General features: G+C 36.0%; 1 protein-coding gene across 5 annotated transcripts in view; it reads right to left on the minus strand.

The window, feature by feature from the left end:
- The window catches only part of CCDC141 (coiled-coil domain containing 141), a 249,619-nt gene that overhangs the window by 173,353 nt on the left and 55,836 nt on the right, over positions 1-20,430 (minus strand). For all 5 annotated transcript variants that reach the window (XM_009182528.4, XM_009182527.4, XM_021924378.2 and 2 more), the window contains exons 3-4: positions 10,851-11,042; positions 7,421-7,529 (exon numbers count right to left, since the gene is read on the minus strand). In XM_009182528.4, the coding sequence (XP_009180792.2) occupies positions 7,421-7,529; positions 10,851-11,042 (301 nt within the window). The remainder of the gene's footprint in view (positions 1-7,420; positions 7,530-10,850; positions 11,043-20,430) is intronic.

The raw sequence follows: 20,430 nt of genomic DNA on the forward strand, positions 1-20,430 counted from the left end.
GGAAAGGAACAACTCATACCAGCCACTGCAAAAACATAATAAACTGTAAAGAACATTGACACTATGAAGAAACTGCATCAACTAACAGGCAAAACAACAAGCTAACATCATAATGACAGGATCAAATTCACACATAACAATATTAACCTTAAATGTAAATGGGCTAACTGGACCAATTAAAAGACACAGACTGGCAAATTGGATAGAGTCAAGACCCATTAGAGTGCTGTATTCAGGAAACCCATCTTATGTGCAAAGACACACATAGGCTCAAAATAAAAGGGTGGTGGAATATTTACCAAGCAAATGGAAAGTGGAAAAAAAAGCGGGAGTTGCAATCCTAATCTCGTAAAACAGACTTTAAACTAACAAAGATCAAAAGAGACAAAGAAGGGCATTACATAATGGGAAAGGGATCAATGCAGCAAGAAGAGCTAACTATCCTAAATATACATGCACCTAATACAGGAGCACCCAGATTCATAAAGCAAGTTCTTAGAGACCTACAAAAAGACTTAGACTCCCACACAATAATAGTGGGACATTTTAACACCCCACTGCCAATATTAGACAGATCAACGAGACAGAAAATTAACAAAGATACTCAGGACTTGAACTCAGCTCTGGAACAAGCAGACCTAATAGACATCTACAGAACTCTTCACCCCAATTCAACAGAATATACATTTTTCTCAGCACCTCATCACAATTATTCTAAAATTGACCACATGATTGGAAGTAAAATACTCCACAGCAAATGCAAAAGAATGGAAATCATAACAGTCTCTCAGAACACAGTGCAATCAAATTAGAGCTCAGGATTAAGAAACTCACTCAAAACTGCACAACTACATGGAAACTGAACAACATGCTCCTGAATGACTACTGGGTAAATAAGGAAATGAAGGCAAAAATAAAGATGTTCTTTGAAACCAATGAGAATGAAAACACAGTGTACCAGAATCTCTGGGACACATTTAAAGATGTGTGTAGAGGGAAATTTATAGCACTAAATGCCTACAAAAGAAAGCAGGAAAGATCTGAAATTGACAACCTAACATCACAATTAAAAGAACCAGAGAAGCAACCGCAAACACATTCAAAATCTAGCAGAAGACAAGAAATAACTAAGATCAGAGCAGAACTGAAGGAGATAGAAACACAAAAAATCCTTCAAAAAATCACTGAATCCAGGAGCTGGTTTTTTGAAAAGATCAACAAAACGGACTGCTAGCCAGACTAGTTAAGAAGAGAGAAGAATCAAATAGACACAATAAAAAATGATATAGGGGATATCACCACCGATCCCACAGAAATACAAAGTACCATCAGAGAATACTATAAACACCTCTATGCAAATAAACTAGAAAATCTAGAAGAATTGGATAAATTCCTGGACACATACCCTCTCCCAAGTCTAAACCAGGAAGAAGTCGAATTCCTGAATAAACCAATAACAAGTTTTGAAATTGAGGCAGTAATTAATAGCCTACCAACCAAAAAAAAAGTCCAGGATCAGACGGATTCACAGCTGAATTCTACCAGAGGTACAAAGAGGAGCTGGTACCATTCCTTCTGAAACTATTCCAAACAATAGAAAATGGGGGAATCCTCCCCAACTCATTTTATGAGGCCAGCATCATCCTGATACCAAAGCCTGCAGAGACACAACAAAAAAAGACAATTTTGGGCCAATATCCCTGATGAACATCGATGCAAAAATCCTCAATAAAATACTGGTGAACCTAATCCAGCAGCACATCAAAAAGCTCATCCACCACGATCAAGTTAACTTCATCCCTGGGATGCAAGGCTGATTCAACATATGCAAATCAATAAACATAATCCATCACATAAACAGAATCAATGACAAAAACCACATGATAATCTCAATAGATGCAGAAAAGGCTTTCAACAAAATTCAACACCTCTTCATGCTAAAAATCCTCAATAAACTAGGTATCAATGGAATGTATCTCAAAATAATAAGAGCTATTTATGACAAACCCACAGCCAATATCAAACTGAATGGGCAAAAATTGGAAGCATTTCCTTTGAAAACTGGCACAAGACAAAGATGCCCTGTCTCAACACTCCTATTCAACATAGTATTGGAAGTTCTGGCCAGGGCGGTCAGGCAAGAGAAAGAAATAAATGGTATTCAAATAGGAACAGAAGAAGTCAAATTGTCTCTGTTTGCAGATTACATGACTGTATATTTAGAAAACTCTATTGTCTCAGCCCAAAATCTCCTTACGCTGATATGCAACTTCAGCAAAGTCTCAGAATACAAAATCAATGTGCAAAAATCACAAGCATTCTTATACACCAATAACAGACAAACAAAGAGCCAAGTCATGAGTGAACTCCCATTCACAACTGCTACAAAGAGAATAAAATACCTAGGAATCCAACTTATAAGGGATGTGAGGGACCTCTTCAGGGAAAATTACCAACCACTGCTCAAGGAAATAAGAGAGGACACAAACAAGTGGAAAAACATCCCATGCTCATGGATAGGATGAATCAATATCGTGAAAATGGCTATACTGCCCAAAGTAATTTATAGATTCAATGCTATTCCCATCAAGCTACTACTGACTTTCTTCACAGAATTGGAAAAACTACTTTAAAATTCAAATGGAACAAAAAAAGAGCCCACATAGCCAAGACAATCCTGGACAAGAAGAACAAAGCTGGAGGCATCCCACTACCTGACTTCAAACTATACTACAAGGCCGCAGTAACCAAAACAGCATGGCACTGGTACCAAAACAGATATATAGACCAATGAAACAGAACAGAGGCCTCAGAAATAACACCACACGTCTACAACCAACTGATCTTTGACAAACCTGACACAAACAAGCAATGGGGAAAAAATTACCTATTTAATAAATGGCGTTGGGAAACCTGCTAGCCATATATGGAAAACAGAAACTGGACCCCTTCCTTACACCTTATATGAAAATCAACTCAAGATGAATCAAAGACTTAAATGTGAGATCTAGGACCATAAAAATCCTAGAAGAAAACCTGGGCAATACCATTCAAGGCAGGCATGGGCAAAGACTTCATGTCTGAAACACCAAAAGCAATGGCAACAACAAGCAAAATACACAAATGGGATCTAATTAAACTAAAGAACTTCTGAACAGCAAAAGAAACTATCATCAGAGTGAACAGGCAACCTACAGAATGGGAAAAAATGTTTGCAATTTATCCATCTGACAAAGGGCTAATATCCAGAATCTACAGAGAATTTAAACAAATTTACAAGAAAAATTATGGGCACAGTGGCTCATGCCTGTAATCCCAGCACTTTGGGAGGCCAAGGCGGGCGGATCATGAGGTCAGGAGTTTGAGACCAGCCTGGCCAATATGGTGAAACCCTTTCTCTACTAAAAATACAAAAATTAGCTGGGCTTGGTGGCACACGCCTGAAGTCCCAGCTACTCAGGAGGCTGAGACAGAAGAATCACTTGAACCAGGGAGGCGGAGGTTGCAGTGAGCTGAGATTGTGCCACTGCACTCCAGCCTGGGTGGCAAAGTGAGACTCCACCAAAAAAAAAAAAAAAAAAAGAATTTAAAAGAAACAAACCACCCCATCAAAAAGTGGGTGAAGGATATGAACAGATACTTCTCAAAAGAAGACATTTATGCAGCCAACAAACATATGAAAAAATGCTCATCATCACTGTTCATTAGAGAAATGCAAATCAAAACCACAATGAGATACCATCTCATGCCAGTTAGAATGGCAATCATCAAAAAGTTAGGAAACAACAGATACTAGAGAGAATGTGGAGAAATAGGGATGCTTTTACACTGTTGGTGGGAGTGTAAATTAGTTCAACCATTGTGGATGACAGTGTTGTGAATCCCCAAGGATCTAGAACTAGAAATACCATTTGACCCAGCAATCCCATTACTGGGTATATACCCAAAGGATTATAAATCATTCTACTATAAAGACAGATACACATGTATGTTTACTGCAGTACTATTCACAATAGCAAAGACTTGGAACCAACCCAAATGTCCATCAATAATGGACTGGATAAAGAAAATGTGGCACATATACACACACCATGGAATACTATGCAGCCATAAAAATAGATGAGTTCATGTCGTTTGCAGGGACATGGATGAAGCTGGAAACCATCATTCTCAGCAAACTATCACAAGAACAGAAAACCAAACACCACATGTTCTCACTCATAAGTGGGAGTTGAACAATGAGAACACATGGACACAGGGAGGGAAACATCACACAGTGGGGCCTGTCTGGGGGCGGGAGTTAGAGGAGGGATAACATTAGGAGAAATACCTAATGTAAGTGACGGGTTGATGGGTGCAGCAAACCACCATGGCAAGTGTATACCTATGTAACAAAACTGCACATTCTGAACATGTACCCCAGAACTTAAAGTATAATAAAAAAACTAAGTAAAAATAAATTTTAAAATAAGATATATACAACATCCAAGAAGAAAAAAGAAGGAATATGATCCTTCCTGTGATGCAGCTTCTCAGTTCTTACATTCATTTTAAGAAGACCCTTAGAAAACTGGAGGGTGCAGTTGTCATTCTTTGGAGCTTAGAGTAAATTTTCTTCTCCTTAATGTCCCTATGGCACCTTGTGTGTTGCTCACTTTTGTATCATTCTGCCATGTCATACATTGGAATTATACACAAATAACACTGAACGAATATACTTCAGGTTGCACACTATTCTCAGCTTCAGAGATTTAGGGTCTCACAACCTGATGACGAAGATAAATAAGAAAATAAATCATTACTACACAGTGTGTGAGGTGATGTACTGAAGTACCCACAGGAAGTACAGAGGGAGTTACCAGGGAATATGCACATGTCCTGATAAACTGCAGGCTTCCTGAGGAAAAGGGCCATGTACTCCCCTGACACGTGGCCCTGGATTTCTCACCAGGTTATGGGTTCAGAAAACAGTGTTTAATTATGTGTTCTTTGATTGAGGGCAACTAGGCCAGTAAATAATCTGGAAACCATATTTGCTGGAAGACTTTAACTAGGTAATTTTAACCCCAAGGAGAGAAGACTGGAAAAGGGTATATTATTCCTTCTATTTCAAGGATTGTTATGTAGTAGAGGGAACCAACTTATTCTGAAACATTCCAGGGGGCAGAAACTTCAACCCATTAATCCTGGTTCTGACTTCCATAGTGTTAAAGAATGCGTTTCTTACATAGTAGAGAACCTTAGCATTGCTGAATAAGGAGAAAGCATAGGTGAAGCTAATTGAAATAAAGTGACTATTAGGGGTAAGTTTGATTACAGTTTTTCCAGCTTTTGTCACCCTGACACTCATGTTTTATACTACTCAACCGATCAACATCTCAGAAACTTACTAGAATGGCTAGCTGCACTTACAGACATATTTTATTGCTTAAATTTAAAGATAATAGATATGAAGCCCTTAACTAAAAAATCAGAATTTCACCCTTTAATAAGCATTTCAAATCTGCTAATCTTAATCATATCCCACGGAAGTAGTTGGTTAATAAATTGCATCAACTCTCATTTTTTTGTTTTATGAAAACAAAAGCCCTTGAAGCCACCACTGGGCATATGAACTGGGAAGAAGTGTCCTGACCAGAGTTTTCTGTCATCTCTGTGCTTAAAGTATCACACAGAAGGGCACAAACTCTCACAATAAATATGTCATCAAGATGGAAGAATATTTTTTCATCACAAAAATAACCTATGTTTCCTGTCTTCCACTAGCATTTTTATCCATCTCTTCGGACTAAGGAGACCCAGTGGACTCTCGAAGGCTGTACCCCCGAAAAGCAAGACATCAGTTTCACTGTCAGCTGGATGCCAAAGAAGTGCAAACAAAGCAGCACGTCCCTGATGTAAACTGGCCCACGGTGCCGCAGATCCTAGGAGCTCTGAAGGAGCCAACAGCAGTAGCAACAACAAAACAGCATTAAGGCTACATTCCCCTGCTAGCTCCATTCCCAAATATTTATGGAAAAGCCCCTACTTCTACAAGCCCCCCGTCCCTCCGGAGAATGCTTTCATTTGATTGCTTCAGTATTGAAACTCTTCAACAATAGCATCTGTCACTGTCAGGTTTCTGGAGGTAAAACTGCTGTGTGATGATCATGTTGGTTGAAAGAAGAGTGAACTGAGACCACAGAACCCATCTGTTACCTTCTAGTCTCCTAGCAGGAATTTCACGTGATTCTACTCATTTCCTTTGGACCTAGCTAGATTACTACTGCTGTATAATAATAGGCAACTGTTGCTTTAAAGCACAAGCTTTTGATGCTTTTTATAATCCCTATTAGTGATAGGTCCTATAGAACAATAATCAGTGGAAATTATATATACGTATTTGGTAGGATCTCATAAGAATTTACATAGGAAAGATTAAGTCCTTTAATCTTACATAGAAAAGATTGAGTCCATTAATCTTTGAGTTTTAGAAAGTTGTGATAAGTAATTTATCATAATGATCTATTGTCTAGAGTCTTTTGAAGGGTAATATAAACACTCAATCTATTTGTGACTTTAAAACACCTTTTGGTTTTTTAAAGTCCAGAATGACAGGCTGGTGGAGCTGGAAGTCAAGTTAGAACTGTGACAAATGAATTCAGGAAGTCTTTCCATCCAGCCCCTGTTCTATTTGGCAGTAAAACTAGAAGACATATTAGGCAGAAAGGAAATGGTTGTTTCTATCTATTTATCTAACCTCTTTCCACAGCAAAAGATGACAGGTTAACTACTACTTTTCTACAAATGCGTTCCCTACTCCACTCCTGGCCCACACCAAATTTTTGTAGAAAGCCTTGGCATACAAATTGTTGGTTAACAACTAGACTGTCTTTCTAGTTGTTCAAAGGGAATTGAAAATCTTTTTGTAGAGTGTTTTATTAGATTTTCATCTGGAAAAATTCACTATTCCATTTTTTAACGGCAATAGTGAAAGAGGAATTTTGCTGATCCAGACCTGCTTTTTAAAGAATGACCTTCATTGATTGACCCTTAGAAGGAACATTCACTGAATTCAATGATTTATTCAACTAAGAACATTTCTTGAGGATCTACCATGTGGCCAGGAACCTTGCTAGATGCTAAGGGCAAAAGGATGAACAAGGAAGAAATGGCCTCTGTCCTCAGGAGCTAAACTCTAGCAGACCAAATAACAGAATCTCCTGGAGGCATGTCCTCTACTGTCCTCTCAGCATATCTACAACTACTTCTTTCTTTCAGAAGATGACTAAAAATGAAGCTTTATTTAACTTTTCTTAGAACAAGCTGAGGTATACATAAATAGATAAAATTTCAAATACACTGTCATACATAAGCATTCTCACTTTAACATCTTTTAAAACCTCTAAACACTTCTGCGAGAAATAAACGTATTTCTTGCCTTTAGTATGATGTTCATGAAGCTGAAGAAGTGATTTTAAGGACTCAGCATTCTCAAACTCATGAGTATTCTGGAGGAAATCTTCAGCTTGGTCTATTTTAATAGCAAACTACAATAGAAATACAGAGGAAAGACATTTGTATAAAAATTAATGTGCCATTGTTAGTTACCTGCAGATGTTTTTCATAAATTAGTAGCCCAACTGAGGATGTGTGTTTGTGCAAGGGTATATGTTCGTATGTGTTTGTGTGAGTGTGTGTTGGCTTACGGTGTTTGTGTGAGGGTGTGTGTTTGCATGTGGTCAATTTACAGAGTGTCATTGGTAAGAACTTTCTTCTCCTTTCATACCTAATTTTGTATGCTGAAATAAACCAACCTGTTTACTGTCCAAATGCCTATCAAATTTTTCAAACAAAATTATAATGTCCTATGTATACAGTCACTTTCAACATTCTAAGGCACTTAATTAAGAATAAGCAGATAGTTAGCTAAGGGAAACCAGGAAGAGGTTAACTAGAAAGTAATCTACACATTTACAAGTAAATGTAGCTTAAGAACTCACTTAGAGAGAAAGTTGAAGTATAGTTATTTTTTCCCTCTATAATTGAACTTAGCAGTGAAATATGCAAGTTTCCAAATAATACATAGTCTAATCCATATCTAATCCTATATATATATTTGTATAGAAAGCGGTCTGACAAAATACACACCAAATGGTGACTTAATGAGAAGAAATGAAATTAAGGATGAGCAAGAGAAGGTAAAATTTTAATATTTGAATCTATAATTTGTAATTCTGTTTGCATTTTTATCAATAATTTGTATGCATTACATCTATAAATAAAATGAGATTAGATGGAGCGAGAATGACAAGTGAGAAATTTATCCTCTCTTTCAAGGAAAATGCATAGCAATTTCACACTCTAAATGGTGAGGAACATGACTGGTCTCTCTTTTTCTTTTTCTCCATAGAGGCAGTGGGAAATTGAGAGAGATAATTAACGTGATGTTAAAATGCTCAGGAAAATCATCTTAGAAATAAATTTTAGAAGACGGCAAAATGCATTTGGTTATCCTGTCACAGTATGTCTATAGTGGTAGACAAATAGCTGGCTTGTTTTAGCACTAAGATTCAATAGTAATTATCACAATTTATATGAGCATTTCAATATATTCACCTTTGGATTAGGTTTAGAATAAACTAATTAAGGAAAAGTATCAGTGTAAAAGACACAGAAGCTTGAGATGTTACTTATCTTCTGTTTCAAGTCTTCTCCAAACTATCATCTTTGAATCTGGGGATTCTTAATATTTTAATGTAACTATTTGATCAACACAATCGACTGTAGTTTATTACAACAGCCATATGAAATCCAATTATAAATGAAATGGAATGACGAGAGAGAGACTGAAGAGCATGGGACATGTTTTGGAAATGCAAGGCAGGCCTCTGTTATCCTATCAGAACAACCTGATGGACATCTGCTGCTGCCACTCAGGGGCGGTGTTTCTAAATTATAGCACAGTGTTTGAGGTGAGAATAACCCAACTGATAGTTATGTCTGTGAGTGAGCCTGAAATAATCTTGTAATAATGATCAACCATGCAATCATTATTAATTTTTAATTTCTCAAAAACTTCTGCATGCACATAATTCAATAAGGGAGTCAATATCCACATCATTTACATCTCTAATTCACTCAATTTCTAATAACTGATTTTTAAAATATTATTTAAAGAGAATCTTCAAAAAGAAAAAAAATCCTAGTAGGTGGTTTGTTTGTTACCTGCAGAACATTACAAAAAGTTCCAGGGTCACTGTTTAACTTATATTTATATTTCAGTTTGTTATCAAATTAAAAATAAACCAATAAGCAAACAATGCTTTACTCAGAAAAAAGCTTCCCTAAAGTTCTGTTTACTTTTATTGGTATTTTCCTTTCTCCACTCTCTTTTATCACTAAAGAAATGGCTTTGGCATACAAAGGGGGCATAAGGATTATATAGCAGTTTGTCTTCAGTTTAATATGAAGTGATTCACAAAATTGGAAATGGGATAATACAAGTAATAATTAGTCTTTTCACTAGAAGCAATACAAGCTCACGCAAGTGTAAGAATAACAGTGTTGGGTTGAATCATGGTTTGGCCTGCTATTTCCTTTTACTTCATGTTATATCGGAAAGTAATTTACTCATCATGGAGAAGATAAGCTAGCATTAACACTAAAGCACAATGAGAAACAAATATTGCTCTAACGCTAGAAAAAGAAGAAAATTTCCTGGACTCAAAACAGATGAGTTTCAAGGACAGTTGACACCTGTACCCTACTTACTAAGATAGAATGAGTCAGATATATCCATAATTTGGGGTCTGTAGGTATATTTCAGCTGTTTTATTTATTTTCAGGGAAGAAAGATTGTGTATGAAACTTCTTCCAAGATGGTCTCTGAAATGAGTTAAACTTCAGTGTTCAAACTGTGAAAAACAAGCCTTGAAAGTTATAATAAGGTTTTTATTCCTCCCTTTTGCTTTTAAACAAGTTCATGATGCATGAGATTGCCTACTCCAATTTTTAGGTTCCATTACTAATCTTCTTTCCTTCATTATTTTGGATTTAAGTACTGAATTTTTAGTTTAGAAATGTCATATTTTTCAAAGCTAGTGCTTTATCATAATGAAACAGTGCTCTCACATCAAAATGAATGGGCTGCCACTTGACAGAGAAGTTAAAAGTGAAATTTCCAATAACTGTCTTATACCAAATATAATACCTCTTTTGATAATGTTCTTTGAAACTCACATTTTGAAATGAGAAACCTCAAAAAATTGTAGAATTCGAGAAAACTCACATGGAGACATGACCTTCTTAGGTCCAGAAGGACTTTTTCCTTCTCTTGTATTGTAAGGTGTTCAAACTATGGAAAATCAACTATACGCCTTAGGAAAGTACTGAGAAAATGCTATATTTATGAATCAAATATCCTATGGAATATTCTATAATTACCTTTTTAAAACATAGGCAGCAAAAGGAAATTTTATTCTCCAACTTTTAGCCGAGAACAACACTCTAGACCAGCATTTCTTAGTAATCCTACAATCAGGGTAATTGTTTGATTTAGTAATTGTATTACTACCTTCTATAGAGGGAAATAATCATAATGACTTATGAGCATTCCCATTATTACTTAATATTTTACCAAATTTTAGTTACTTAACTGTACTTTGTTTTTGTTTGAAGACCTACGCTTAAAATAGTAATAATTTTATTTATTGACAATCAAAAAATAAATATATTGTCTATGTATGTCTTGGTTATTCTGCCATTTTTTTAACTGCTTGCAATGTCTATTTGTGGAAAAACAAACATTTTCAGGAGTGCTATTAATTTGCTCTGATGTGGGGAAGGGAGAAGTTTTTTAAAGCACAAACCTCCAAGGCATTTTCAAAAAATTCAGAAGTCAACCTAAGGAGCTCCATTCTTCTTTCAAGCATGGACACCAGGGCTGCCCATGCTTCACCCAGAGTCTCGGCCATGGCGTCGTAGACCTGACTCTGATCCTTGTTCTCTTCAGCTGTCTTGTCTGCTTCCTGCAAGAGTTCCCATACCCGATCTTCCAAAGCCTAAGTACAAAAGAAAAGGCATAAGGCAGGATGTTAACTCAATGTAAGAACACAGGATCACATTTTAAACACTTGGATATTAGAAATTGTATGTGGTCTAGGAAAGATAATTGATAAACACAAACTGTTATACAAGAAAGTATATCAAATAGGAAGGAAGGAGCGATTGGATTGAGGTGAGCCAGGAAGCATGGCCAGGCTAAAGGGATTCACATTTAAACATTGTCCAAACACTGCTGACATCTGTCAAAGACACATGTCTACATTCCCAAGGGGTATCGAATATTATGTTAATCTCACAGTTCCAAAAAAAATAAGAAAAGTAATAAGAACACACCTAGAAGAATGATCAAGAATAAAGGTTGTGAGAAACAAGCCCAGTAAAGCTTACTGTTTATTGCAAATAATTGTCATTAGTTGTTAATATGACCATGACGCTTAATGTAAATATTAAGAGTAGATTTTTAAACCAGAATAGTCATAATTTAAAATTTAAGATATCTATAACCAACATTACCTACTGTTTAAACAAAATATGAAAAATGAAAAGGAACATGTGCTTACATAATTGTCTCATTCAGGGATAGGAGGATTTAATAAGTTCCATATAATTCTTGAAGTTAGCACCAAAATAAAGGCATAATTTTTAAAGAGTACAGTAGACTAAAATAGTATGAATAAATTCTAAAATATCAACATAAAAAGGAACTTAAAAATGTGATAAAGAAAAATACAACAAAGAAAACAAAAGAAATAAGAGCAGGTTCATAAGGACACACGCACACACACACACACACACAAACATAATGACAAGTACATAATTAAATATCAATTAACACAAAACATGTGGATGAGCTAACTTTTTAAACAAAAAGACAAACGCTATCACAATGAGGATAAAAAGGCAGCAAAATTCAACCAATTTGTGTTTCCTAGAGTGTCCCTAAAAAGAAATACTTCTTGAAAATAAAGAGATGAGATATATCAGGCAAAGACAGACAAGAGAAAGCAGGACTATAATATTGAACAAATTAGAATCAAAACTAAAATCACTGATGCTTACAAATGGCATTTATAATGATAAATAGTGCAATCCACAGTAAGGACACTCATGAACCTTTGTATCTGTGGCACTGAAATATTTCAAGTAAATATAAGCAGTCTTACATCAAATGAACAGAGAATAAGAACTACAATTATAGACTGTTTTTAAAAATAATAATAAGGCTACTACATTTAAAAACTTTAAATATACAGCTAACCTTATGCTCAGGTTAAATACATAGTATTAGACAACTTAAACAAAGAAAGAAAACAAATTATCTCAACATCTAGCTCTAAATTATTTAAAAAATAAATAAAACAACAAATTAAGGGGGATAAACTGATTTAATACAAAATCAGAAATTAGCAGTTTTAGATTAAAATATTAGAATTGATTTTTAAGTTGATTAATTAAAAAGCCAATGAAATATTAAAACAGCTGACAGATGTCAATAAAAATGGGAGAATAGATAGCTCCAAGTGACCATTCCTGTAGAGAAACATCAGAAAACGCTGGGAGGTTGAGGCGGGCGGATCACGAGGTCAGGAGATCGAGACCATCCTGACTAACATGGTGAAACCCCGTCTCTACTAAAAATGCAAAAAAATTAGCTGAGCGTGGCGGCGGGCGCCTGTAGTCCCAGCTATTACGGAGGCTGAGGCAGGAGAATGGCGTGAACCCGGGAGGCAGAGCTTGCAGTGAGCTGAGATAGTGCCACTGCACTCCAGCCTGGGTGACAGAGCGAGCCTCTGCCTCAGAAACAAACAAACAAACAAACAAACAAAAACACAGGCAAAAACTGTCTTATTTTTGTTAGAACTCTGGAAAGTAGTCAAAGATTTACAGCCACCAAACAAAGGCTGAAGCAAGAAAAAGGTGACTTAAAAATGGTAGAAAAGCTTTGAGATATTTTTACATGCCCTTGCTCAACCCCTCCTGGATTCAGCAGAGACTATTAGAGTGGATAAGAATAATAAGACTCAACTGTATATTGTCCACAAGAAACCTACTCCAAATATAAAGGCAGAAGTGCATTAAAAGTAAATGAAGTGGAGTAACAATGTGAGGTGATATGTCAATTAACTCAATTAATTTAACATGTGTTAATTATTTTGCAACGTATACATACCTCAAAACATCATATTGTATAACTTAGGTGTATACAATTTTTAGTTGTCAATTATAACTCAATAAAGCTAGTTGGAAAATAAAGTAAATGGATGGAGAAAGATGTACCATGCTAACACTAATCTAAAGAAAGATGGAGTAGCTATGTTAATTCTAGACAGATAATATTTTAGAGCAAGGAATATTATTTGAGATTAAGATGGGTGTCACATAATAATAAAGGAGTCAATCTACAAGAAGGCATGACAATTCTAAATGTGTATGAGCCTAACAACAGAGAGTCAAAATATATGAGGCAAAAATTAATAGAACTGCATGGAAAAATAGATAAATATACTATAATAGAGACTTCAACATCCTTCTATCAGTAATCATTATATCCAGCAGACTGAAAATTATTAAGTATATAGATGAACTGAACAGCACCATCAGTCAACTTGATCTAATTGCCATTTATACAATAATTCCTCCAACAATGCATAACATACTTCCTCTCAAGCTTACATGGAACATTCATCAAGATAGGCCATATCCTGGGTCATAAAACATACCTTAACAAATTTTTAAAAACAGAAATCATACAAAAGTACTCTCAGACCACAAAAGAATTAAACTACATATCAATAACAGAAATATAACCAAAAATACCACAATATTTTAATATTAAACAATACACTTTTAAATAACACATGGGTCAAAGAAGTCTCAGGGAAATATAAATATTTTGAACTAAATGAGAAAATGAAAATACGATGTATCAAAATTTTTAAGATGCCACAATAGTAGTGCTTAAAGAAAATTTTATAGCATTGAATATATACATATATATGAAATGAAAAAAGACCTAAAATCAATATTCTGAGTTTTCACCATAGGAACTATAGAGAGTAAATTAAACCTTAAGTAAACAGAAGAAAATAATAACAATTAGAGGAGGAGTCAATGAAATGAAAACAACAGAGAAAATCAATGAAAGCAAAAACGAGTTCTAGAAAAAGATCAATAAAATTGATAAATCTCTACTCAGGCTAATCAAGAAAGAAAGAGAAAAGAAACAAACTACTAATATTGGAAATGAAAGAGGGGCCACAACTACTGATCCCATGGACATTAAAAAGATAAAAAGGAATACTATAAGTGGCTCTATGCCCACAAATTTGATAACTGAGATGAAATGGACAAATTCCTTGAAAGACACAATCTACCAAAACTCACACAAGAAAAAATAGGTAATCTGAACAAGTCTATATCTATTAAAAAATTAAATCAATAATTAACAACCTTCCAAATAAGAAAGCACTAGGCCCAGGTGACTACACTGGTGAATTCTACCAAATGTTTAAAGAAGAAATGATGCTAAAGCTACTTAATAAATTCAGCAAAGTTACAGAGTATGAGATCAACACACAAAAAAATCAGTTGTGTTTCTTTATAAAGAAATGAATAATCTAAAAAGGAAATCAAGAATTCCATTTACAAGAGCATCAGAAAGAATCAAATACCTAGGAATACGTTTAACCAAGGAGGTGAAAGACTTGTACATTGAAAACTAAAAATCATTACTGAAAGAAATTGAAGAAGACCTAAATAAATGAAAAGAGAACCCATGTTTATGAGTTGGAAGACAATGTTGCTAAAAAGCAGTACTATCTAAAGTAATCCACAGATTCAATGTAATCAATATAAAAATTTCACAGGCTTTTTGACAGAAATTGAAGAGATAATCCTCATATTTATATGGACTTGTAAGGGGATCATAATAATCAAAACAATATTGAAAAAGAACAAATTTGGAGGACTCACACTTCTAAATTTCAAAACTTACTACAAAGCAACAGTAATCAAAAACAGTGTATTGACACAAGGATAGACATATAGGGCAATGGCCTAGAATTGAGAGTTCAGAAATATATCTATATGTCTATGGACAATTGATTTTCAACAATGATGTCAGGACCATTCAATTAGGAAAGAATAGTCTCTTAAGCTAGTGGAGCTAGAACAACTAGATATTCACATGTAAAAGAATAAAACTGAATTCTTACCTCTCGTGCCATATAAAAATTAACTTAAAATGTATCAGTGATCTCAATGTAAAAGCTAAAACTAAGAAATTTTTAGAAGAATTTTATAAGTAAATTTTCATCACCTTGAATTTGGCAATAGTTTTTTAGATATGACACCAGTAGCATAAGCAACAACAACAACAAACAGATAAATTGGACTTCATCAAAATTAAGACTTTTGTGTACAAAGGACATTATCAAATAAGTAAAAAGAAAATCCTTAGAATGGAAGAAAATATTTACAAATTATGTATCTGATAAGCATCTAGTATCCAGAATATATAAAGAGCTCTTTCAACTTAACAATAGAAAGGGGTGGGCACAGTGGCTCAGGCCTGTAATCCCAGCTCTTTGGGAGGCCGAGGTGGGCAGGTCACTTGAGGTCAGGAGTTCGAGACCAGCCTGGCCAACATGATGAAACTCCATCTCTACTAAAAATACAAAAATTAGCCAGGTGTGGTGGTGGGCACCTGTAATCCTAGTTACTCAGGAGGCTGAGGCAGGAGAATTGCTTGAGCCCAGGAAGCGGAGGTTGCAGTGAGCCGAGATCACACCACTGCACTCCAGCCTGGGTGAGACAGCAAGATTCTGTCTCAAAAAATTAAATAAATAAATAAATAAATAAATAAATAAAACGATAGAAAGGACAACAATACAGTCATAAAACGGGCAAAGGACTTGAAAAGACATTTCTCCAACAAAGATATATAAGTGGCAAACAAGTGCACACAAAGATGCTCAAATGATTAGTCTTAGAAAAATGCAAATCAAAAGCACAACGAGATGTCACTTCACACCCACTAGGATAGCTATAACCTTAAAAAAAAAAAAAAAGGAAGCTGGGCACAGTGGCTCACACCTGTAATCCCAGCACTTTGGGAGGCTGAGGCAGGCAAATCACCTGAGATCGAGAGTTCACGACCAGCCTGACCAACATGGAGAATTCCCATCTCTACTAAAAATACAAAATTAGCCGGGCATGATAGCACATGCCTGTAATTCCAGCTACTCAAGAGTCTAAGGCAGGAGAATCACTTGAACCTGGGAGGCAGAGGTTACAGTGAGTCGAGATTGCGCCATTGCACTCCAGCCTGGGCAACAAGAGTGAAAACCTCCATCTCAAAAAAAAAAAAAAAAAAAAAAGGAAAATAACAAGTGTTGGCAAGAACATGGAGAAAATTGGAATCCATGTACATAGTTGATGATAATATAAAATGGTACAGCTGGTTTAAAAAAACATATTGGCATTTCCTCAAAAAGTCAAACATAGAATTACCATATGACCAAGCAATTACGCTCCTAGGCATATATCCACAGGAAGTAAAAGCATATGTCCACACAAAAGCATGGACATGCATATTAACAGCAGCAGTATTCACAATAGCCAAAAGACAGAAACAACCCAAGTATACATTTACTGGTGAATGGATGAACAAAACGTACTTTACCCATATGAGGGAGTATTGATACATAGTATGAAAGAAAGAAAGAAAGAAAGAAAGAAAGAAAGAAAGAAAGAAAGAAAGAAAGAAAGAAAGGAAGGAAGGAAGGAAGGAAGGAAGGAAGGAAGGAAGGAAGGAAGGAAGGAAGGAAGGAAGGAAGGAGAAAGAGGAAAGAAAGAGAAAGAAAGAAAGAAAAAAGAGAAAGAAAGAGAGAGAAAGAAAGAAAGGAAAGAAAGAAAGGGGAAGAGGAGAAGAGAGAGAAAAAAGAAAAGAAAGAAGGAAGGAAGGAGAAAAGGGTAGGGAGGGAAGGGGAGGGGACAGGAGGGGAGGGCAGGGGAGGGGTAAATATCTAGAATAGGTAAAATCTTAGTAATAAAGAGCAGAATGGTGCTTGCCAGGGGCTGAGGGAAGGGTGAATAAGTAGTCACTACATAATGGGTACAGGGTTTTCTTTTGGGCTGCTGGAAAGGTTTTGGATCTAGATAGAGGTGATGGTTTCACATGTGAAAGTTGATCATGTGAATTGGGTCATACTCAACAAAAATGGAGTTGAGAGGTCATGGAGAAAACCATTCAGGGCACAAAACATTGCCCCAAAAATGTAATTCCATGCAAGTCTGCACGCTGAAACTGCCTACTATAACCTGAAACCAGTTTTAGCTATTGGCTACTGAAACAACCTGCTGCAACTCTGAAACTAGTTTTGCCCACTATTGTCACTTGCCAATCACAGCTTTCCAGCTCCTCAAAACCTTACTAGTGGCAATGAAATTTCTCTAAGAGCAATACATATTCTCCTTTTTATAAAACCTCTAACTTTCTCTTTGTTTTTCAGACATACTGAAGACCAGCCAGTCTGCATTTATGCCCTGAATTGCAGTACTTTTCTCCCAAATAAAACATTTTAATTTCAGAAGTTCATTTCTATATTGAACTTTTCACACACAGCACTGTGAATATACTAAATGCCACTGAATTTTACACTTTAAAATGGTTAATTTTATGTTATATGACTTTTGTCTCTTCAAAATTTTTTTTAACTTATGACATTTCAAAAGGAACAAAGTGATACACAAAAAACATAAGCAGATCTCATGGAGGTAGAGAATAGAATGATGGTTACCAGAGGATAGGAGTGTAAGAAGGAAGAAGATAAAGAGAGGTTGGTTAATGGGTACAAAAATACAGTTAGATAGAAGGAATAAGCCTTAGTGTTTGATAGTAGAGTGACTATAGCTAATTGTTATATATTTCAAAATACTAAAAGTGAAGATTTATAATGTCATCAGCACAAAGAAATCATAACTGTTTGAGGTGATGGATATTCCAATTACCCTGACTTGATCATTATGCAGTGTAGAAATGTACCAAAATATCACATATACCCCATAAATATGTGCAATTATTATGTATCATTTAAAATATTTTATTTAACATAATTATATAATATTAAGATTGAGGGCTATAAATGCATATAGCAAGTTTTGGATTTTCTGCAAATAAAAACAAAAATGGGGATAAAATGGAAAATTTTCTTTAAAATGTTACCAAAATTGCCCCAAGGAAATCTTATCATCATTTGCCTCATCATCACTATTATGACTGCCACCATCATGGAAAATATTGAATAATTTCTCAAGTATGTCCCTAAAAGAATAGATGAATATGCCAATTTGTTTATTTAGTGACCTGTAGAAATTTGGATGTTTCCAATTTTTGACTACTATATATAAACCTGCTATAAATATTTATGTACAAGTTTTTGGGTAGACATATATTTTGATTTCTCTAGGTATTTACCTAGGGTTTTCCAGTTACTTTCACCTTCTTATTTATATCTTTCTGTATATTTTCAATTTTTTATAATAAAAGTATGCTATTTTTATTACTGGAGGAAATATTTTTATTTTTGCAATTATGTAAAATAGACCTATTCTTAAAGGAAAAACAACACATGCCATTGCTGTACTGGAATCATGGACCTAAGTTGTCTCCAATTATTATTCTTGAACAGTCCTTTCCTTCCTTATCCTTCCAAATTATATTCTAAGACACATTACACACTTTAATTATATTATTGTTCCCAGTTATTTGCTGTTTCTCTCTGTAAGAGGATTGTACTTCTATGCCTCCTAAAACCAGACTTGTATGCACTTGGTTAGACTAACAAACTGTGAACAGAAGTTTTTGTTTTTTTTTTTTTGAGACGGAGTCTCGCGCTGTCGCCCAGGCTGGAGTGCAGTGGCGCGATCTCGGCTCACTGCAAGCTCCGCCTCCCGGGTTCACGCCATTCTCCTGCCTCAGCCTCCTGAGTAGCTGGGACTACAGGCGCCCACCACCGCGCCCGACTAATTTTTTGTATTTTTAGTAGAGACGGGGTTTCACTGTGGTCTCGATCTCCTGACCTTGTGATCCGCCCGCCTCGGCCTCCCAAAGTGCTGGGATTACAGGCGTGAGCCACCGCGCCCGGCCGTGAACAGAAGTTTTGTGTGCCATTTCTGAGTAGAAGTATTAAGAACCAATAAGTGAGTCTATCATTGCTCTTTCCATAAATAGTGGTTGCTTCTTGATATGTTTTGGCTGTGTCCCTACCCAAATCTCATCTTGAATTGTAGTTCCCATAATTCCCACGTGTCATGGGAGGGACCTGGTGGGAGATGATTGAATCATGGGGGCAGTTACCCGATGCTGCTATTCCTGTGATAGTGACAGAGTTCTCACAAGAGCTGGTGGTTTTATAAGGGGCTTTTCCCCCTTTTTCTCAGCACTTCTCTTTGCTGCTACCATGTGAGGAAGGACGTGTTTGCATCCCGTTCCACTCTGATTGTAAGTTTCCTGAAGCCTCCCCAGCCATGGTGAACTGTGAGTCAATTAAACCTCTTTCCTTTATAAATTACCCAGTTTCGGGTATGTGTTTATTAGGAGCATGAGAACAGACTAATACACTCCTTCATCCAGGATTCTAAAATAAAGGAGACACACAAACCTGAACTGCATTTACCATGCAGCCAACATGGTAAGATAAAATCTGTTATTTGTTAGCCACTGCTATTTTGGGGTCATTTGTTACCCTAGCATTACCTAATAAAAGCTATATACTAGTCCATTTTTACATTGCTGATAAAGACGTACCTGAGACTGTGGAATTTACAAAGGAAAGAGGTTTAATGGAGAACTCACAGTTACATGTGGCTGGGAAGACTCAGAATCATAGCAGAAGGCATGGAGGAGCAAATCACATCTTACATAGATGGCACCAGGCAAAGAGGGCTTGTGTAGGGAAACTCCCATTTTTAAAACCATCAGATCTCATGAGACTTATTCACCATCATGAGAACAGCATGGGGAAGACCTAACCCCATGACTCAATTATTACCTCACACCAGGTCTCTCCCACAGCATGTGGGAATTCAAGATGCGATTTGGGTGCGGACACAGCCAAACCATATTATTCCACTTCTGGCCCCTCACAAATTGCATGTCCTTATATTGAAAACCAATCATGCCTTCCCAACAGTCCCCCAAAGTCTTAACTCATTTCAGCATTAACTCAAAAGTCCACAGTCCAAAGTCGCATCCCTTACGCCTATGAGCCTGTAAAATCAAAAGCAAGTTAGTTATTTCCTAGACACAACGGGAGTACAGGCATTGGGTAAATATAGCTATTCCAAACAGGAGAAACTGGCCAAAACAAAGGGGCTACAGGC

Source organism: Papio anubis, chromosome 10 (assembly GCF_008728515.1).
Source record: "Papio anubis isolate 15944 chromosome 10, Panubis1.0, whole genome shotgun sequence".
NCBI lineage: Eukaryota > Metazoa > Chordata > Mammalia > Primates > Cercopithecidae > Papio > Papio anubis.